Source organism: Alosa alosa, chromosome 1, assembly GCF_017589495.1.
Source record: "Alosa alosa isolate M-15738 ecotype Scorff River chromosome 1, AALO_Geno_1.1, whole genome shotgun sequence".
NCBI lineage: Eukaryota > Metazoa > Chordata > Actinopteri > Clupeiformes > Clupeidae > Alosa > Alosa alosa.
Genome location: NC_063189.1, coordinates 42,378,110 through 42,400,628, shown reverse-complemented (window position 1 = coordinate 42,400,628; position 22,519 = coordinate 42,378,110). Strand labels below are relative to the sequence as shown.

Genomic DNA, 22,519 nt, shown 5'->3' with positions numbered 1-22,519 from the left:
GGGGAGAATGGCTTTGATATGTGACATGACAAGCCGCAAAGCACTTCATGATGATGGGTGTCAGTGCCACAGGGCGGTAGTCATTGAAGCAGGATGGAGCAGTTTTTCTTCGCACAGGTATGATGGTGGCAGCTTTGAAACATGATGGGACGATGGCTTGCTTCAGGGAAGTGTTAAAGATGTCTGTGAAGACATCCTTAAGCTCCCCCTGCGCAGTCCTTCAGCGCCACGACCTGGGATGTTGTCTGGACCTGTTGCCTTTACGGGTGTTGATAGCAGCAAGTGTCCTCTTCACGCTGTCGGCAGAGAGGCACAGGGGCTGCTCATGTAGAGGGGATGGGTCTTCTGTGGGCAGGTGCTGTTTTGTGCTTCAAAGCGAGCAAAGAAGCGGTTCAGGTTGTTGAGCAGAGGGATGTTGCTCTCACAGCTCTGTGGCGGCGGGCTTGTAGTCCCGTGAGGGCCTGAATGCCCTGCCATAGGCTTTGTGAGTTCCTGCTGTCTTTGAAGTGGGTGGTTATCTTGTGAGTGTATTCCTTTTTGCTTCCTTTGATGCCACGGGACAGGTTGGCTCTCGCTGTTTTCATGCCAGCTTCATCCCCAGCTCTGTAGGCTTTGTCTCTGGCCCTCAGCAGCCTGAGGACATCCCCTGTCAGCCATGGCTTCCCAGTTAGCCCGAGTGATGATGTCTTTTGTGTGGGTCACATCATCGATGCACTTGGTGATGTAAGAGGTTACAGTGTCTGTATACTCCTCTATGTCTGTCCGTTGTTGTAAGTGGCTGCCTGCTTAAACATTTCCCAGTCTGTTGTGTCAAAGCAGTCTTGAAGAGCATCGGAGGCTCCCTCAGGCCACACTTTTACCTGCTTACGAACCGGTTTGTTCGCTTTTACCCTTTGTCTGTATCGCGGGCATTAGCATAACAGTGATATGGTCTGAAAGTCCAATGTGGGGAGGGGTGGCTTTGTATGCTCCTTTGTGTGTAGTGTAGACCAGGTCCAGGATGTTATCTCCTCTTGTTGGAAAATCAACATGCTGGTGTAGCTTTGGAAGTACAGTTTTTAGATCAGCATGGTTAAAATCTCCAGTGAAGATGGTGAAACCGTCTGGGTGTGCCGTCTGTTGTTCACTGACAGCCTGGTACAGTTCACCAAGAGCCGCGTTCTTATCGCTGTTGTTGTTGGTAGGCGGGATGTATACTGCGACTAGCAGAATCGCAGTAATTTCCCTTGGCAGGTAAAAATTAGTGGGGTGTAACTGTAGTTCTGCTGCTGCCTTCTGTAATCCAATACCATTTCCTTGGTTTTATTGACATTCAGTGTCAAGCTGTTAGATTGACACCACTGTGCCACCTCATCAACCTGATCCAAGTAGAGCTGTTCATTGTTGTTACTAATCAGGCCCAAGATCACTGTGTCATCTGCAAACTTGATGATGGAGGTATGACTACTGTTGGCTTTGCAGTCATGTGTGTAGATGTTGTACAGCAGTGGACTCAAAACACAGCCTTGGGGTGCACCAGTGCTGATGGTTAATGTGTCAGATGTCAGACCCCCCACTCTAACCACTTGTGAACGGTTGGTGAGAAAGTCAAATATCCAGTGACACAGGGTGGTGTTCAGTCCTAAGGCCTTCATCTTTGTGACCAAGGTGAGAGGTACTATCGTGTTGAATGCTGAACTAAAGTCAATGAACAGAATCCTCACATAATTACCATGGTTTGAGGTTTGAGATGGCATCCTCTGTAGACCTGTTGGCTCTGTAAGCAAATTGGAGGGGGTCGAAGGAGGCAGGGAGGGATGAACAGATAATGTTTTTCACAAGCTTCTCAAAACACTTCATCACTGTAGACATCAGGGCTACTGGGCGGTAGTCATTCAGACATGATGGACTTTTGTTTTTCGGTACTGGAACAACAGACTGCTTGAGGCAAGTAGGAACTGTCTCCACTGAATCATTTTATGCAAGCAAACTGCATACAGGAAGCCTTAATTGTTGATGTCTGAGTCGGACATGATAATTATCCAAACATCTAGCATTTTTCAGTGCTGCCAAAAATCCGCTACCCCCTCAGTCTCTGGTCCCACTCCCTGTGCAATGTGTGTTGCTTTTACTGATATATTTAACGATACATGCATTAGGCCTACTAATCCAAACAACGTCAAACTTGGCACTGCACCTAGTCTAGTGAGTGTTTGGGAATGAAAGTTTAGGTTGCTCACATTTATTTGGACTTTTTATGGTCTTATTGCAACATTTTACAGCGCGGCTGACAGGGCCACCAAGGACTGCGAGCAGGTCAACAGCAGAAAACCCTAATTAGCAAGCAGAAATATCCTAGCCTGGTGTTCAGGGTGCGTTGGCGAACATTAGTTTTATGGCTAACTAGGCCTACTTAGCTCCTGTCAGTAGGTCAAAACACAATGGGATGACAGTTGAAAAAGAGACAATTACAGTGCTGTTATCAATTTAAGTATAACCGCGTTTATGTTTCACAACTACACCGACAATCAATTTCGCCTCCATCACTCAACTTATGCAAACGTTAACATTATTTTACCTATGGATCTCAATAAAGTTGGTGAAAGATTAGTAGCCTACCTGCAGAAAAAACAATGTCCGATAAACTTTCACAGGTTTATTTAGGCTTCAAGAAGAAATAGGAATCACATTTCACCTGAAAATCATCCTACCATGAATACACAAGCCACAATGCTGTGAAACCGTAAACTATCCATTGTGGTTTTCGGAAGTGAAGTGGAGCAATGAACGTGCCTTGCAGCACAGAGCCGCTCTGTCGCAGCAGAGCTTTCTGCGCCCCCCTCCACTACAGCACCCCCAACCAAAACCAACTTCCCACGGCCCTGCATATAAACTAATTTATTATATCCCCCCCCCCCCCCCCCCCATGGATGAATGGATTTATTATACACCCCCAGCCCCAATGGATGAATTTTTTATTTTTTTACCAGGGTGGTGCAAATCACAAATGAGTGGTTATGGGCTAAGTTAATGTGGGCCCTTGTGCCACGGTTCAGGTAGTTATTTAGGAAAAACAGCATTGTTTGGGTTTCGGGGGGCCCCCCTGGGACCAAATGATTTTTTCCGTAAAAGTCTAGTGGGGTTACATGCCCAGCAAGTTTCATGTCCTTGACCAAAAATTCAGAAAGTAGATGACAGGGGTGACCGCTAGCTGTGGTCATAATAAACTGATCACAAACAATTTATACTTCAGTGCTTTAATTAACACTTTAATATTTCAGTTGATGCTTAGTGTATAAGGTATATTATCCCCCAAAAATACAACAGTGTTTTATTAGTGCATTGATAGTGTGTTTTTAATGCTTTAACAATATGTTAAACTTCTATGGACTACCAAGTTCCATTTTATTCCATTTTAAGGAAAGTCTACACTAAAATGTATACATTACAAGTAGCTAAATGTAGGCCTACTATTTACTGAGTTTCCTCTTAAGGGATGCTTTGCCAGGCTTTTTCTGTGGCTCCTTCAGTTGCTCCTTGTTTGTGGGTCTTTCAGCATTCAGTTTTGTCCTCAGTAATCAAAAAGCACTCCGGCAATCGTGATATTTTACTCCCAATTTATTGACCTCAACTGGAAAGTACTTTTGTACATCTCATTTCTGCTTTTAAATGTGCTTCAAGTGACTTCACCTCTATCACCAATATCTTGACTTCTGACAGGCCTGCAGGATCTGGCCTAGGCTACAGTATAACAGTCTGCCCTCTAGTGGATAAAATGAGGAGTTAATCATGGGTTATGCCTTCACTTATACAGCACTTCTCTCTCCTTTGGCTCTCTAAAAATGCAGCTCATGTTATACCATGAACCATCTGATGTCTTTGGTGGTGCATCAAATGTTGATTTATAAAGTTTGCTGCCACAGACTTCTTTTTGCATGTCTTCTAGAGACATAAGGCATTTGTGTCTTTCTGATCCACATGGTTTGTCTTTTTAGTAAGTATAAGTATATATACTCTTTTGATTCCGTGAGGGAAATTTGGTTTCTGCATTTATCCCAATCCGTGAATTAGTGAAACACACTCAGCACACAGTGAACACACAGTGAGGTGAAGCACACACTAATCCCGGCGCAGTGAGCTGCCTGCAACAACAGCGGCACTCGGGGAGCAGTGAGGTTAGGTGCCTTGCTCAAGGGCAGTACAGTGCAGCTGAGGCAGTTACCACACAATAACCAAGACTGGACAGTGCTGTGTTTGTATTATACAATACCCACGGTATGTTAATTATGTGATTACTAAGTGTGTAAGAGTGTAGCAGGACAGTCCATAAATGCTTACCTCTTTTCCCAATATAATTTAATAAAGGATAACTCTCTCTCTCTTTAATCAAATGTCCCTCTTGCTCTGGACTGGCATCAGTCTCTTCTCTGTCTTCTGTCAGGGAAAGGAATCCCCAACTGTGATGACACACACAGGTGGGCACAAATACATTTAGTTAACTACAAATACTGGCTATGAAATGTAACAATATAAAACACAAAATACTGATGTGAAAAATGTATTTCATTAAAATACAAGTAATTTAAAAATACAAAAATACCCACACAATAATGGGTCTTTGATTATTACTGAAAGGTCATAACATCAGAGGTTCTTTTTAGAGCATCAGTGACATACTTATGTAAGTAAGATGCCAAATAAAAGCAAAAGCACAGAAGATATTATATGAAGACCTTAGGTATAGTGCAAATTATTCACTTCCCTTTTCCCCTTTCCCCTTTTACTGCTTTTGTAAATGGAATTTCTACAAAGCATTGTTAAATGTTAATTAAAATATATAACCAATATATAACCATGTAACCAATTGCATAAAGTTGGTACAGTAGGTATTTGAATCAAAACTGCATTTCAAACAAATGTAACATGGTTGGCCTTTGTTGACAGTGTATGGGACAAAATTAAAACAAAAAACAAAAAATGCAGGGAGCACCCGGTCTACAGGGTGTGTCACATGATTGCCATTGCCAACATCAGAAAATATGGCAAAATCTTTTACAATGGTGATAAGCATAGCCTATTTCCATGGTTGTTTATTCCTGAGTGGTGAAATTTCGGCTTATTTGCAAAATAAATTACAGATTTTTCTTAAGTATTTGAAATACTCTAAATACAATCCCTCAAAGTATTTTGTTACAAACTACATTTGATTTTTTGCAATCCTGCAAAATACCAATGACAAAATACGCAAAATTAATTAAATACGCATTTCAAATACATCTAATTAAAATACTGCCCCTCAATAGTTCTTCTCTTTCTCTTCCCTTTCCTTTTGCACTTTCTGTCTGTCTGTGTAGACGGTTGGACCCTAGCCCAGTTTCAGTAGGCTCCTATTCTTTCTGATTCACTCAAAGCCCTTCAGGAAAAACAAAACTAACTCCAATAAGAGTGGAGACATGGCAGCATCCAGTATTGCTGTGGATCAGGACCACTTCACTTGCCCAATATGCTTTGATCTCCTGACCGAACCTGTCACCATTCCATGCGGACACAGCTACTGCATGGGCTGTATCAAAACCTATTGGAACGACAACCAGAGAGTCCACAGCTGTCCCCAGTGTAGACATGGCTTCACAACCATGCCTCTTCTTGGAAAGAACACCGTGCTGGCTGAGGTCGTGGAGAAGTGGCCAACATGGCCAACCAGACTCCATGCCCTCACCCTCTGGCCATCTGCATGGCCGAGCCGGGTGATGTGGACTGTGACGCCTGCACCGGGGCTAAGGACAAAGCCGTCAAGTCCTGCCTTGTGTGCCTTGCCTCCTACTGTGAGTTTCATCTCCAGCCTCACCTCTTGTCCTCTGCCTTCCAGAGGCACAAGCTGGTCAACGCCACTGGCAAGCTGCAGCAGAAGCTCTGTCCCCAACACAACAGTTTACTGGAGCTCTACTGTCGCACTGACCGACAGTGTATCTGCTACCAGTGTAGTGTTAATTTCGTCAGACGAGACGAGGAAATATGTTCGTCAACGACCTTTTTTTTCATGACTAAGACGAGACGATGACGAGACGGCAGTAATGTCCTGAAACACTGACTAAGACTATCTTAAGATGCATTATTGTTGACGAAAAAAGACGAGACTAAAATGTTTTGCATGAAATAAAAACTAAGATAAAATCTCCCTTTATGTTCGTCTACAAAATCAGAAGACAGAATATCTAGCTGCTATGTTTTCAAAATATTCCGAATGAGTTCATACGCAACAGCTTTCCTGTAGGCTAGTCTACGTGCTGCTGCTGCAACCCTGTGGCTTCAACACGAAACTACATGGAACAAGAACACTGGAGATTTCTGCCAGAGTTAGCAAGCTAACTACCTAAGCTTTATGCCACAATGCTACATACCCAGAAGTTGAAGCTTCTCTCATACAAATTAACATCCCCCAGAATGTCCATACGAAAATGTTCCGCATTTAATGTCAACTATTCATCTAGTTAGACTGATGATGCAAAGTTTGCTAGCAAGTAAGCTAATATGGAAAGTTCGCTAGCAAGTTAGCTATGGCTAAGATGGAGAGTCTGTTTGGGGAATGTGTTGTGTTTAAGCATATCGCCATCTAGCGAAGGAGTAAAACATTAATAGTTTGGCCTACGACAGTGTTTCTCAAACTTTTTCAGTTTCAGGACCACTTAACTAACCCTAGCAAAAAAAAAAAAAAAAAAAAAAAAGATTAGACCTACTTCAACAGTAGCCTATAATTAGTCTACACAATAGGCCTACTCACTGAACCACCTTGCTTATTGTCTTTGCACTTTGCTTATTGTGTCAGAGGATTCATACTGTATGATTTAAACTGGCATATCTTACATAGACAGTGTTGCAGAACTGTTTGGATTTACATACAAGTTATATTGCAAACAACTCATCTATATTATATTTTACCACGTCTGCTCGTGGACCACTTGGGATAGCTTGCGGACCACCAGTGATCCCCGGACCACACTTTGAGAAACACTGGTCTACGAATCAAAATAATCAAATCAAAATAATTTGTTCTAAAAAAAAGACTAAAATTTGTTGACTAAAACTGACTAAGACTAAGATACCTTTAGTTTTCTTTTGACTAAAACTAGACTAAAATGACGAGACTTTTAGTCGACTAAAACTTGACTAACAAAAATGATATTTGAATGACTAAATATGACAAAGACTAAAAGGGACATGACAGCATCTTGCCAGAGGCAGAGAGGAGTGAGAGGGAGGTTTGTGTCTAATGCTATTTCTGGATTAATGAAGTGGTCAAGAATTAACCCTAAAGTTGGAATGTTTCAGACAACGCTCAAATGATGAAGCTTTCCAGCAGTGTAATTGAGAGCATGTCTCATAGATGAATCATCTAGAAGTAATTACAGTCATGTACAGACTTATTCATACCCCTAGCAAATATTGATTTAATGTTAATTTTCTCTTGCCCAATACACATGGCAAAATGTTGTAAGAAAATGTGGTAGAAACATGGAATCAGAAAAAGTATGTGCATCCGTTGTTCATTTCTACTGTTAATATGTATTCTTGGCCTGTGTGCTTACTCAGAAGGAGCTTTGTGAGACCCAAAAGAGAGTCCTGAAAAGGATAGGAGAGAAGGAAAATTCTGTGCAAGATCTGGCGAGGACTATGATTACACTCACGGTATGTATTCAAATTTGTTTGAGTCCCATCTATAAAATGTAAATGTATCGAATGAAAGTGTGTATGAGAGTCTGTATGTGTGTGTGTGTGTGTGGGGGATGAGATGAAGAACATCTTTTGTTCCAAAAGTTACATATTCTTTCAGAGATAAGTGGTTAGTCAGAAGTTAGCTGGATAGGTCAGTAACCTCACTTGGTAGTGTACCTCAGGCCTCTCTGAGCTACCTGTTTGTTGGACACTCTCTCCTCACAGAACTCTGCCCTGGCAGCAACCGAGGACACAGATAGCATATTCTCAGAGCTCATCCAGGCCCTTGAGAGAGGGCGCTCTGAGGTGAAGGCGATGATCCGAGACCAGGACATGGTGGTGGGGAGTCAGGCCGAGGGGGTCCGGAGGAAGCTAGAACAGGAGATAGCAGAGCTACGGATGAGACTCTCCGAGCTGGAAAAGCTTGCGCATACACAGGATCACATCTTCTTTTTGCAGGTTTCACTTTTTCATTTCATTTCACCCTCTATGTGGCCTTTGTATTAATTGTTCCTTTGGTATAACATATGACACCTGATATACAAATTAGCAGTCGTTCGCTTTCCTCAGATATTCACACATTTGTTTTGTTTTGCAAAACACACCCTCTCAGGGCTTTGACTGTCTCCCTGCATGCAAAACACTCCGGGATAACACCAACATTGCTCTCAATACATACACCTCTTTTGGATGTGTGACAGCATCTGTCGCAAACCTGAAAGACAAACTAAACGACGTATGCCGGAAGGAATTAAGGATCATCACAAGAATAGGTGCTACCACCACATCTGATTGCTTAATCGCAGTTATTTTGTCTGTTTTCTTTACAACAACCTATAATTTCACTCTTTTCTGTCTGTGTAGTTAATCAAGTGCGCCTTATTGAGGGGAAATGGATCCGAGAGGAGATGTTACAGGGTGTGTATTTATTTATACCATTTGAGATAATGTTTTATGCACAGGCCACTATTGTCATTAGATGGTCAACACATTTCAGTATGTTTTACTGACTGCACTTCATGCATTTGTATTGAGCATGAATTAACACATATTATATATATATTATATGTAACTCACTTTGTCATCTACAGTGGCTTGTCAGCCGACTCTTGACCCCAAGACGGCCAACAAAAGCCTGTACCTGTGTGAAGGTAACACAAAGGTGACCGGTGGGAGTCTGACTCTGCTCTCCACGGACAACTCTGAGAGGTTTGACATGCGACCCCAGGTGCTTTGCCAGGAGGCCATGAGAGGATGCCATTACTGGGAGGCAGAGTGGACAGAGCGGCATGGACTGTGCATAGGAGTGTACGTCCTACAGAGAAATCACTAGGAAAGGGAAGGGACATGAAAGTGGCCTCGGCCACAATGACAAGTCCTGGACACTAAGCCTGTCCAGTAAAGCCCATTCATTCTGGCACAATAACATAGAAACGGTCCTATCTCTTCCTACAAATGTGAACTCAGGAAGAGTAGGCGTTTACCTAGACTACAAGGCAGGAATGTTGTCCTTCTTCAGTGTATCTGGCACCAATTCGGTTGTTAAAATTTGTCCACTAAATATGGGTACAAATAATCTTCACAACTCCATCAAACACTAGTGGAAGGACCTGCCATGGGATCAGAGGTCAAACTTAGGCAGACTCAGAACAAATGACAAAAATCACTGTAAAGTTTGTAAAAGATGTAATGACTGTAGTAGACACTGGGATATTAAATCCAAATGAAAACTTTTGTTGTTCGTGTGTGTGTCGCAGCATCTTACAGTCAACAATGAATCAGTGCCAATTTCATCTGAAGATAATCCAATGTTCATTGCAATAAATGTAGCGGCCTTATTACAAATGTTACGGTAGAGAGGCGGGCTGTGGTGTTTGCTTATCAGTGGTGAACTTCCACACAGTTATGTAGTTCTGGCAAAAAGCAATGACAAGCCTATTCTGTTTAGTCATCTCTGATTGCGCATTTTGGAACAGTAGCCTACTGAGGAATCAGAAGTAGCCTAAAATTTGATCGACTAGTTGACGACGGTAAGAGCTTGTATGGCTAGCCTACTTGTTTAATGTAGCCTCAAGTTAGTTAGGTTAGGAGCATTATTGAGGCGAATGAATGTCATGCAGAATTTGTCACCATCTGCATGTAAGTATCGTTAGTGTGTATAACTCACGTAGGCTTTCTGAACATTCCTCAATCGTTCATGCTTGTACAAATCAGACAATGTTAGATTTGTGTTTGTTTCAGTGTTTTCAGTCAGTCAGTCAGTCCCAGCTTTTGTTGTTGGCCTATGTTGTTGTTAGCGTAATTTGAAGTCCTGATTTGTTAATTTAGGTATGTCTACACTCTACAGTGCATTAGAAAATTACGTAAATGAACTTGCATAACGGTACAAAAGGCGAGCACATAAATTAGCAACGAAATGCGATAGGCTCGCGCTTCCCCATGTTGGCGCTGTTTAATTCAGATTAGTCCAGTTCTGCCTCACACAGTATTTTTCCATCCACTAGATGGCGCTGTCTGGGTGGATTTGTTTGGTAACGGGAGCCTCAAGGGGTATCGGTAGAGGTATCGCTTTGCAGTTATCAGAAGCTGGAGCCACAGTGTATATCACTGGTCGCCAGGAGAACACCTTGAAGCACACTGCAGCTGAGGTGAGGGGCATGGCCAGACTCCATGTTGCATAGTACACCTACAGAGTACAAAGGCCATGGGCAGATCTGTGTGCTTTAATTGTCATTTATACAATAAAGTTATTTAAAATGTATCATGTTAGGCATATTGCATAACTAAAAATGGATAGTGAAATTGAGTCATGTTTCGAGACACTTAGGTACAGATGACTGTAGGCTACCTTTACTTAGGCCAGTGTTTCTCAACCTTTTTTCAATCATGAATGAAAAACTTTTTTTTTTCAATGTAGATTATCATTAGAATACACACACTGTCTCTGAAGACCAACAAAAGCATAACGCATGTAACATACTACAACACGCGCGCACACACACACACACACACACACAGACACAGGAGTGTGACTTACTCAGTGAGAGACTTGGGTCTGAGACGATGCACACAACCGCTCTATTCTTGTAGGAATGGATTACTTACACACATAGAGCTCCTGGTCCACTCTCATATATAGAGTAGTAGTAGTGTAGTAGGCTGCTACAACATGGTTAGGCCAGTCATTACTTTTATAATCGCGGGGCAACGTAACGATGCATTCTGAAGCCCTGTTTCTTTTCTCCCACGCCGTTGTGCACCGAGGGAGGGGTGCGCTTTTCTCCCTCAAGATACTTTCTCCTCCGATAATAAACTTGTAGGCCTACTCGTAACGAAAGGCAATTGAAAATGTAGCAGAGTAAAGAGTATATTACTTGCTCAAAAAAGTACTTGAGTGAAAGTAGAAGTACAGTTTTGAAAAAGGGATATGGAAAGTTGCCGTTCCTCGAAAAAAATACTTTTTTACTCATGTGCATTAGGCTACTTGTAACGCGATACTACACAACCCTGGAAGATGAATCCGAACGTGAGGTAATTGTCATCATACTGTCGTTTCTTAGTCTTGCTAGGTCTCTACCTCCTTCACTGAATGACCACACGATGAAGAAGATGATGTTAAGACTCTGGAGCTTTTCTTTTCAAAAACCTGTCCATGTTGCTGGCTAATTAACAGCGACACAACGCTATGACAACTAATCCACTATTGAGCGCTGACTGTAAATATTTGTAGATGTCATACAGGCTACGTTCCAAACCATGATTGCAGCTTCAACGTTAGAAAAAATAATCTGAACTATTTTCTCTGATGTGGCCTCCACTTACTTAACTGTGTGATAAAGCTAGAAGAAAGATTCCAAAATTATGCATTAATTCATTTCAATTTCATTTTATCAGCCTAGTGTCTGCCACGTTTCTGTGGCACCCTTGAGGATGCCGGACGGCACCACAGGGTGTCGCGGCACCCTGGTTGAGAAACACTGACTTGGCTACTCTACAATTTCACAGGTCAAAGAAAGAGGAGGCAATTGTATACCAGTGATATGTGATTCCTCAAAAGAGGGTGACATTGAGGCACTCTTTGAAAGAATAAAAGAGGAGCAAAATGGCAGATTGGACATGTTGGTAAACAACGCCTATGCTGGAGTACAGGTAAGAAACACTGGAGGGGCTTCCATATATCAAATGTGAGGCACTTCTACCCAAAAGTGACCTTTAGGCTTAGAGGACCTCCATATACCAAATGTAAGACACTTTTACCCAATCTGCTAAAAAAATAAATAAAGTGTGACTACTTTGGATAATATTAATACAGTGCATTGGCATGTTCAGTATACAGTAGTAACTATTGGTAACTGTTCAATGGTTTCAAGAGTGATTCATATTACAGGTGATATTTGACAACATGGGAAAGAAATTCTGGGAAACTGATCCATCCATGTGGGATACAATTAACAACACAGGACTGAGGTATTGTATTTAGTCAACAATAATAATATGATGACGGTAAATGGCACCCCTTAATACTACAAAATGACCTTTATTGTTTAACAACATTACCTCTAGATAATGTGATTCACTATGGTCATATGAAGAGATGGTACCTCTCAATACTACAAATCAACTCTGTTGTGAGACATCACCTCTAGATAATGTGATTCACTACGGTCATATGAGGAGATGGTACCTCTCAATACTACAAATCAACTCTGTTGTGAGACATCATCTCCTGCTTTTTGATAATGTGATCCACTATGGCCACACGAAGGAATCTTACTTTACTGACCTTATTAAAGACCATAGTGCATCCTCTCTCTCTCTTTCTGAAGTAGTCAATACTTATTCTTAAACTCTGCAGAGGCCACTACTTTTGCTCTGTCTATGCTGCCAGACTGATGGTGGCCCAGGGAAAGGGCCTAATCATTATGATCTCCTCCATGGGAGGACTGCGCTATCTCTTCAATGTTCCCTATGGAGTTGGCAAGGCTGCTGTGAGTCCATCTGCCTACTATATATTTTTTTAATTATTATTAGCGCATATACAGCGCCCTCTACATTTATTAGCACCCCAGGTAAAGATGAGGAAGAAGATATCTAAAATTCATCTTTTCACAATGTAAACAATGATGAAAAATCTAACCGTGATGGGAATTTAATTTTTGTTTTTTGTCAAAAAAATATTTATTTATGAGGATTTCTTTTTCCTTCTCAGAATAAATTTGCTATCTGATTGCTTGCTAATCTGCTATCAGTATGCATGCAGCAAAAAGTATGTCTGTCTTATCTTGAAGGAGCCTGATCCATATTCACTGTGCAAAAACTGGGCTTGGAGCAATAGTCAGGCTTACAACATGTATGTGTGTGTGTGTGTGTGTGTAATGTATTTGTATGTATGTACAGTAGATGGTGTATTCTCCAATGCGCATCACAAGTATCTGGGAGAAAGTGATTTGATGAAAATAAATTGACACCCTGCTAGTTTTGCTGTATATTGCAATTATCAGGGGTGAAATGGCTGTTAGACAGACAGCCTGCACTTTGAGTTGACTTCATCCACATGTGTTTTGTACTGCTTCTTTGTGACAGTGTGACAGGCTTGCGGCAGACACTGCAGTGGAGCTTAAGAGCAGAGGAGTGGCGTCCGTGAGTCTGTGGCCAGGCGCAGTGCAGACTGAAATGATCTCTAAGATGGTACTCGAGAAAGATCAACCTCTCGGGGTTGACCCAAAGGTAAGGCAGCCTGATTGGCAGGTGGCCATTAACTCCCAATGTGTTATGTGGAAGGCCAAGCATTAAAGTCACATTGCAGAATCTTTAATATTTGTTTTCTTTTCCTCTAACAGTTCAAAGATGTGTTTGAAAATGGAGAGACTACAGAGCTAAGTGGCAGATGCATTGTTGAGTTGGCCAAAGGTAAGGTGTAAGATTAGATTAGATTAGATTCAACTTTATTGTCATTGTGCAGAGTACTATGACAACGAAAGGCAGTTTGCATCTAACCAGAAGTGCAAAAAAAAACAGAAAAGTGCAATGTGATATACAAAGTATAGGCAGGTGGTGCATAGACAGGACAATAAATATAGTGCCGTGTAGACAGTAGTATACAGTTGATTTACATAAGGTGGTTTAGAGTGGTATAAATGAGATATAAATATGTGCAGTGTATTAGCAGCTACCTTAAGAGCAGAATAATATAGCGTCATCACCAAACTAAAGAAAATGGGATTATTTCTTTGTAAATAAACTCACAGCTCTGTATGTGTGTGTGTGTGTGTGTCATAAGTTACTGGATGCCTACCTTTCCCCCAGGATAAATTGGGGGAAATATAGGATAGATCAGGATCAGGATAGATGGGTTTATCTATCTATCAATATGTATTAATGCATTTTCCTCTTCGTCATCAAGATCAAAATCTGATGTCCCTCACGGGAAAGGTTCTAATGACGTGTGACCTGGCGAGACGTTACAACCTAAAGGATGTTGATGGTAATATTAATTTTATGTTGAATATCAGTTACCTTGCTTTAGGGCAACCTGCTATAGCATTATTTTAAAGCATGTTTTCTTTCCTCCAACACTGACCGTTTCAGGACGCAATGTACTTGACTACACATCCTTGAAGTTTGCGTTGACTCAGGTGCCCTACCTGTCTTGGCTGTCCTCCATCACTCCGTCATTCCTTCGTGTACCTCGATTCATCCTCACACTAGCAAGTGGACGTTTCTAAGTGAACACATGGTGGTGTAAAACTACAATTGGGATTGTTGACTGAATTTATTAAGTGCAATACTAATACTTTTTGTTCATTTTCATGTTGTGTGCACATTCTCATATGGTGAAATGGAAGGACATGTTCAGTTTTCTAATTTGTATGTTTTTTTCAATATGAAGTAATCATCTTGCTCAACAGCAACAACTTTTTATTATCACATGATTTTGGAGATATTATAACAATGCAACACTATAGGCTACCTCCCAAGTTGTGCCTTCTACAGAAAACCTAGGCTTACCCATAAAGTTTGATATAAGAATTTGCTGTATGGCTAGCCTACAGATCTCAGAATTCACCTATTAGGCCTACAATTTTTGTCAGTTGTAGCCTACTCGTATAATGCCGAAAAATAAAAGTGGGAAATTAAGAAAATCATTTGCTCTGTTTTTTTTTTTTTTTTTTTTGTATCACTATTTTGTCGTCAGCAATAAACGAAGAAAGCTTTTGACACAACCATTTTTTTAAGGTGAACCTGGCGAAGATGGCGACAGACTACGCAAGTTGAAAGGATTCGTCTTAAATCGAATGACCATTCCTGCCACTGCCCTAGTTCATCCAATCCTCGTCTTGCCCAGCATGGGCTGGCACACACCCTTAGCTTCGTCACTGAAGGCGATACGGGGCCTAGGCTGTGAGTTTCCTGATTCTCTGCCTAGCCTCGATTTGGCCGGACAGGGGGAAAAACAGTTTGGGATTGCCAGAACAAAAGCGCAACGGACCAAAGGGCTGCTAAACAATACGTGTAGTTAATATTAACACACTTGAGATAAAATGTGTTTGTAGCTTTAACGAAGCTGTGCTCTCAATGAAATGCACAGAACAGTGAAGTATTAGATTAAGTTTGTTCAGATTATCTTTTATCTGGTGTGGAGGACACTGGAATTATTGTCCGAGACAATCGCTCGGGGAAAAGGTTCGAAGAGGGCAAGCGACATAAGGGTCAGACAGCGGCAGCAGCATTGTCTTCATCACTGTTAACTACTTGGATTACGGAGACGAAGAATAGTCCACACTGTTAGGACTTTACAGAGTGAAAAGGCTGATTTATTTTGAGGTAAGTTCGTTTTTTTTTTTGTAGGTGGTACTGAAGCGTGTCTGTGGCACTGCGCCTGTGCCGTTTCGGACCACAGGCACTAGTTACTACGCCACAAAGACCAAGTTTGCGAGATCGATGGGATGTATTGTCATAGACATTTAAAAGGGTGCCACTGTCTTTGTTGGATACACACGAAGTTAAGTGCTCTCTCAGGAAAGCGTTTAGAAATGTTCGACCCAGACGGACGGTAAAGTTAATTTTAATTAGCTTTGATACAATTTGTTAACACAACCTCATTTGCCAACTGCGTCAAACTTCTAAAGCTTAGCTTAGCAATGCGCTGTTATTAGCTAGCTTTAGAGCAGCGTGAAACTGTAAACTCGTTGGCTGGCTATCTCAATTTGAATTAAAATCATGGAAAACAGTTACACCTGCCTCAAATGCAGTGATATGTTTTACGAATCCCAGATGCCATTATCAAGTGACGTTTGCCATTGTTGTTGTCATTTATTGTTTAAACACCGGACCAAGTGGCGAAAAGATTACTAAAGTGAAGAAAACGCGCATGTCTTTGGCAGAATTCTGGTTTAGTTAATGGCTGGCTAGAAAGCGTAAACAAATCGAATTGATGTAAAATATATGACACGCTTTTCATGCAGTGAACGTGGTCAAAGCTTTACTTAAATTGTAGACCAACAGCACTTGGTTTGTTTCACTCCTTGAATATTGTTCAACTGTAAACTTCTCAGTAAAATTATTATATTGATTAACTTCCCTTTTTAATGGAGGGATGCAGTTACAGGTTAGACTAAGTTAGGGTTTAACGTTAACTCCTCATCCATACAAGAGAGTTTGAGCTTTCTGTTTGTCATGCGAGTTGGTAGCCTACAATTCGTTGAATATGAATGAATGTAGCAGGTGTATGAATGAATAATGAGATGTATGTGTTGATGTCGTTACACAGGACATTTTGGCCATTTTCAATTCATGTAGGCCTACAGCTTGTTAGTAGGTCAACTAGCCAAGAAGAGTTGACTTGCTTGTGTTATAACAATATTTTAGAGTCCAGGTGGCACAGGACACAGTCTCGTTGAGCTTCTTCTGTCTAAATAATGTAGGCCTAGACTTGTATCAAAAATAAGTTGGGGTCTTCTAGCTTTCCAAACGGCCAAAATAGTGTGATGTTAAACACTAAAGTAGGTTACTAGTGATCAAGTTACTTTTGATGAATAGGAGCAACTCCTTAATAGGAGTTCATCACATATCTGCCTGTAGCTGTTGACAAGATATTTAGACAGCCAACTATTGATCTGTTTGTGTTTTAAAACCCTTTCTCTTTTTGAATTCAGACTGGAAGACCAAAAGCACCACACCTCCTCCCCCTAGAGGTTATGCTGAACCGTTTGCCGAGTGTGGACTGAGAAAGGGAGACAAAACAGGCCCTGGGAAAGGGGTGAGCAAAGACGGGGGCAAGCAAAGGGACCCCCACCCAACTCTACCCCAATCCACCCTGTACCCAATAAAGTCTGTCCCCCATAGTCTGGTGAAAGTGGGGGAGGGGTGGGAAGCATAGAGAGAGGGTTACAAGCGGTTTCATGGTGGGATGGTCAGGAGGCGAGGGGGAGGGGACACAGCTGTTAGATCTGTAAAATTTCAAGTGAGAAGTTGGCTGCGAGACTTCCTCATCAAAGGATGTGGCAGCGTGACAATGACGTTTTATACTCAGCCAAACATCTGTGTCACTCACAACATGAAGAAAAAAAATCCATTGCTGGTCATATGTTGAGGTTATTTTACAATCACATGTTCTGCTACTATTTTTTTCCTTACTTTCTTTCTTTCTTCCACCTCTAGGAAAACAAACAAAAGAGAAGACGGTGGCACGTCACCGATGGAGACACACGGCGACTTTGACAAACAAACTGGACTGGATGGGAACATGAAGGCAAAGTCTCTCAAGGGATCCTTGTCAAACAAAGAGCGAGACGGCAAGCACACCAGCCCTCGACCGCTGAAAGCCTCCCATTATCACAACACAAATGGCAAGCTCCGGTCGCCCTCTGATCACACCGTGGCAGAACACAATGGGGGTGACAGTGGCGGTGTCGTCAGCTTTAGCACCAACCACAACTCTGTGGTTTGCCTCCCTCTGGTGTCAGAGGGACTCAAACTGGTGTGGACACAGTCCGACCAAACTCGAGAGCTGGACACTGTCCCAGAGCTGGTTCAAGCGTTCAATGTGTTCCCATATCCTACGTCACGAGAACTGAGCACGCTGGCTTGCCTCTGTGCTCTGCCACTAGACAAGGTTAAAGTCTGGTTCATGGTGCAGCGTATTAAGTATGGCATCAGCTGGACCTCCGAGGAGATAGAGGAGACGCGGCGCAAGCTGGCAGGACCAGAGCGCATCGGCAAGTGTGAGGATGAGGGGAAGACTGAGGAGGACAAGGACATAAGGAAGGGATTTACAACCCATTGCTCTCCTCAGAAGAACCCAGCAAAAAGAGTCAGGTATGATCAACCAGAGTCCCCAAACCCTCCCAGTGTGCCAAAATTCCGCTCTTCCCTTCCACCCCCACAGGACTCGTATTATTACCGCCACCCAGTGGACACACCTGCCATCACAGCCACTTCTCCGGGTACCCCAGAGTCTCCTCTCAGCCTTCAGCAACAGAGGCAGGGTCGCTACAAGAAGTCCAAAGCACAACTGGCCTTGCTCCGCAGCAGCTTCCTGCAAGAGAACTGGCCCAATGAGGCAGAACTGCGGCGCCTGCAAGAGGAGACGGGGCTGAGCCGCAACGATATCCGCAAGTGGTTCAGTGACAGCCGGTACCAGCTCAGGAACGGCCGTGCAGGACCAGGCATTACCTCGCCCCCTAAGGGAGGTCAGGGTGAGCCTCAGCCGGCCACCCCGACAGAATCTCAGCAGCTCCAGCCCCTACCGCTAGTGGCCCACAAGCCGCGAGACCAGGTGAATGGGATCAACCCTAAGGCGCTCCCTCGTGGGAAGGTGGTCCGTAATGGTGCGAGGGAAAGTGATTTCTTTAAGAACTTCTTGTCCAATCGCCTGGAGGCTTTTGGTGAAGGCACCATAACGAAGGGAGAGAGTGAAGATTCGGCAGATGAGCCGCCAGCTGGCATACCGAAGGACGAACCCATGGAGCCGAAAGCCAAGGAGGAAGTGCCAAGGGACCAGGACCAACCCCTAAAGTTGATCAGGGAGCCCTCTGAGCCAGAGGCGCCCACAGCGCTGCCAACCAATGCCTCGTCCCCGTCTCCCTCCGCCACCCCTCCGCCAGCCTCTGCGGCATTACCTCACAAACGGTCTTCAACCAGCGGCCCGCCTTCTCAAAAGGTGACATCCTCAGCCAAAGTGAACCCTCCAGTTGCCTCCAGCCCTTCCTCCTCCCCTCAGCTCACAGCAGCTGGCCGTCCTCGCAAGACAAAAGAGCAGCTAGATGTGCTAAAGCAGCATTTCCTCTCCTGTCAGTGGCCCACGAGCGAAGACTACACCCAGCTGGTCGAACTCACCGGCCTGCCTCGTGCCGATGTCATCCAGTGGTTTGGCGACACCCGCTACGCCGTGAAAAACGGGCAGCTGCGGTGGGTAAAGGGCCTCCGAGAACAGATACTGGCAGAAATCGCACTGCAGCAAAATGGAGGAGGAGCGGGTACCAATGGCTGTGGGGGCTCTCGGGGTGGCGGTAGCCGCAAGCGCAAGTCTCAAGGAGGTAGCACCACCAAAGCATCGGCAGCAGCAGCAACAGCAGCGGATTCTCCCGATATCAAACCACTCGAGTTGTATTACCAGCAGACAGGAGTGCTGCAGGAGAAAGATCTGGATGCTCTCTGCCGGAAGTCAAAGATGAGCTACCAGCAGGTGCGTGACTGGTTTGCATCCCAGGACCAAGAATCAAAGCCCTCTGAACTCCGTGTTACTGACTGACCATACAGGCCTTGGCCGCCCAACTGTTCAGGTTGATTTTTTTTTTCTTCTTTCTTTTGGCTGTCTGTTCTCCTCCAGCAATGCAGGGATAGGGGCTTGTCAGGCAAATGCATTTTGAGCTTTTGGACAATACTGCATTAATTTTACTGTACTAAGCTGCTGTGGCCCTCTAGGTCTTCCAAGTAAAAGATTCATTGAATATAGAATGAATGAGTGCTGTATATGTCCATTACTTATTTTGAACTGGTTGAAACAATAAGCCAGTGCTGTCAGGAATGGGCAAAATTATCTGCTGTGCACTGTTTTCTTTTACCTGACACATTTGTGTAACTCTTTGGTTGTATGTATTATTGTTGTTTTAGAGCTAGACCCAAATAATTGTTACAGTTTACTATTAACTTAATATAGTCTACATTTAGAGTGTTAAACACACTGGTTGGTCCTACCCAGGTACTGTATATTAGTTCTGTAGATAGCAGGACTGAGATAGTTTGGACTTTTACCTTTGTGTGATCTCATTCCTTTCAACTCCTAAGACAAGCAATTCAGTCCCATTAATCATCTAGTCCTATGAAGACATTTTGCACTTGAAGTGATTAGTGCAAGCCCTGATGATTATATGGACAAACTTTAGATCAAAATATATTTTGTTATTTTACTTATTTTAATAGTTGTTCTTTCCCCCTGAAAGTTCTTGTTTCTACCCCTAAAAAGGTGCAAAGCACTCTTTCTTCTATGAAATACCCTTTGAATTTAAGCTGCAAAAATAAACGTGTGCCTTACGTATGAGTCTGCGTTATGAGAAATATAACTTTTTGGATCACAGAAAACGCCTCAGAATTTAAGTCTTCCCTTCCTGTCATGTGATCAATTGATCAATTACTGTGAATTCTTAGAACCCTGAAAACACCTGGAACTTTTGATACTAGTGGTTGCAAAGTTACAAAGTAAATGCATATTTAGAGCTGACCATGGTATTCACTTTGACCTTGACAAAAATGTTTTTGGTCCATTTTAGTGCTGCTTTAATTAATACTGTACATTTCTTGAATATCATCCTAGGGGTTAATTGCATTCCACTGAACTTTAGGCCTGATGGTTATTTATTGTATATAGTTTTGTGTCTATTAGAGTCTATTACATGATAAACACATCAATTCTGTGCTTAGTGATTCACTTTTACAATTTCTCACCCAAGTTGCAGATCAATATTGCAATATTGTTTGGTTCTTTCTTACAATACCATACATTTTTGAGGTTAATTCATGTAAACAATTACTAGAAATGTGGTAATCTTAGTTCATGAGGATGGCAAATTGAAGTGATGTGCTGAGCATTTGTAGAATCTGCTGTCAAATGAACCTCACTGAGGTATTTTTTTTCTTTGTAGTAGATGAATCTAATGTTGCTCTTTGGTGTAATAAACTGGACTGAATGCACTGTCTGTATTTGGTCTGTTATGTTTTATGTTTACCATACAATGAATACTGAATATAGAACCAATATATTTATATTTTATTAAATTGTCATTATTAAATACATTTATTGAAGTAGCCATAAACAGATAAGTTTAGTCTGTTTACATATTTTAAGCACTGATGTGAAAAGACCCCGTATTAGTATTTCCTTTCTGGTTATACATGTGGGCCAGCTGCTTAAAAGGGCAACACCATATGAGAAAACTTTTACATCACAATAAGCTGTTAAGCATGAGTCTAGAATCTAGTACCATCTCTGTAATCAGGGACAGCACAAAATGAATTGTTCTTGAGGAGAACAAGATTGATAGTTCATTCCTTCTCTCAGAAATCCTAACTTGTGTTGACAAGTACTATCAGTAATGCTCAGAGGACTTCTTGTAATACTTACCAGTTATTTAGGTGACTGTCAGCAAGGCCTTGGCTCTAGATAGGAAACTCAGATGACTTTGTAATAGTAATGCAAAAGGAGGTTGAGTTTGTTAATAGTAGACAGACTCTGCATTTATTGTAGAGCTCTCCTCAGATTTAGGAAAACATGCACTTCTCTTCTCAAGAACAGAAGCCAAAATGTGTCGGCCTTACAGGTAACTCTGCGGTGGAATCCCTAGCATTGGTTAGTTCCAGTGGGTTAACTTTTGAATCAATGTATGTTGTGTGTGTATTTTATGGTCATTGAACCTACCAATCAGGTCAGGATTTGCCAAGACAGAGTTGTTGAATCTGTTTATTTTTCAGACAAGGTCATAACCTCATTTGCTGTCAAGCCAGTCTGGGGCATATGTACAAACACGTTAGCGTCTGGGTCATTCCAAGTCAAAACAGCCAAATCGGGGTATCATGTACATGGTACCTCTCAGATTTTGCTGAAAAGCGGTGAAAATATAACCTGACCCTAGCCAGATGAATTTCGCTCCGTCTAGCTCCACTCATCCATCTGGAACCGATCCATTGAAGTGTTGCTTCAGAAGGCTGGGCCTAATCGAAAAATGCTTGCATATGATTGAATAAGCCACTTGTCTGTCATCTATTGACGTGCTACTTCAACCACTCACATCGAAGCCAACCCATGACGCTAATAACAGTCTCACAGTCGCTTCTACGGTATGTCACATCTATGAAACTCCGGCCCTACGTCCTGATTGGCTGTACCATAAAATCGGTTGCAGAAATCACTCAATGGAAGAGTCCCCAGATGGATGTGAGTGAAGCTAGGCGGAGCTAAGCAGAACAAAATTTATCTGGCTAGAGTCAGGTTAGTGAAAATATGCCTTATGTTACCAAACGAGGGAATCTGAAGTTTCAGGTCAATATCTCAAACAGTTTGCCCGTGGCGTCCATTTGAATTTCGGGTGCCACGGCCGTAATTGACACATTGGAATTTCACATTTCATCTTTTGCCATTTTTGGAAGCCCATAACGTCTGTTCTAATAGTGGTAGAAGTGGAAACTGGTGTGGTAGTTCATTGTAGTCTGTACTACACAATTCTGGAGGCAGAATCAACATTCCTTACTGTTTGGGTGAGAGGTGGGTCACCAAAGTCCTAAAAAATGTTGACGACATGTGTGATTTTTCACTTTTGGGTGGCATTAGCAC

General features: G+C 42.5%; 2 protein-coding genes and 1 pseudogene across 4 annotated transcripts; all 3 read left to right on the top strand.

Moving 5' to 3' along the window:
- The first annotated feature begins 5,432 nt into the window (after positions 1 to 5,432).
- On the top strand, positions 5,433 to 9,025 carry LOC125302131 (annotated as a pseudogene).
- Positions 9,026 to 9,563: 538 nt separating this feature from the next.
- On the top strand, positions 9,564 to 14,834 carry dhrs1 (dehydrogenase/reductase (SDR family) member 1). Its single transcript, XM_048254899.1, has 9 exons — positions 9,564 to 9,722; positions 10,197 to 10,340; positions 11,698 to 11,841; positions 12,080 to 12,159; positions 12,548 to 12,680; positions 13,276 to 13,419; positions 13,533 to 13,602; positions 14,096 to 14,176; positions 14,281 to 14,834. Exons 2-9 carry the CDS (start codon positions 10,197 to 10,199, stop codon positions 14,415 to 14,417), a joined length of 933 nt encoding a protein of 310 aa, XP_048110856.1. The 5' UTR covers positions 9,564 to 9,722; the 3' UTR covers positions 14,418 to 14,834.
- A 184-nt stretch (positions 14,835 to 15,018) lies between these two features.
- homeza (homeobox and leucine zipper encoding a) lies at positions 15,019 to 20,883 on the top strand. Of its 3 annotated transcripts, none has more exons than XM_048254686.1 (3): positions 15,020 to 15,516; positions 16,848 to 16,951; positions 17,353 to 20,883. In XM_048254686.1, the coding sequence occupies exon 3, from the start codon at positions 17,390 to 17,392 to the stop codon at positions 19,442 to 19,444; it is 2,055 nt and encodes a 684-aa protein (XP_048110643.1). In that variant the 5' UTR covers positions 15,020 to 15,516; positions 16,848 to 16,951; positions 17,353 to 17,389; the 3' UTR covers positions 19,445 to 20,883. The 3 variants fall into 3 exon arrangements, with proteins under 3 accessions (XP_048110662.1, XP_048110643.1, XP_048110652.1); XM_048254695.1 differs by lacking the exon at positions 15,020 to 15,516 and adding an exon at positions 15,552 to 15,745; XM_048254705.1 differs by lacking the exon at positions 16,848 to 16,951 and having other exon boundaries at positions 15,019 to 15,516.
- The last annotated feature ends 1,636 nt before the right edge of the window (positions 20,884 to 22,519 follow it).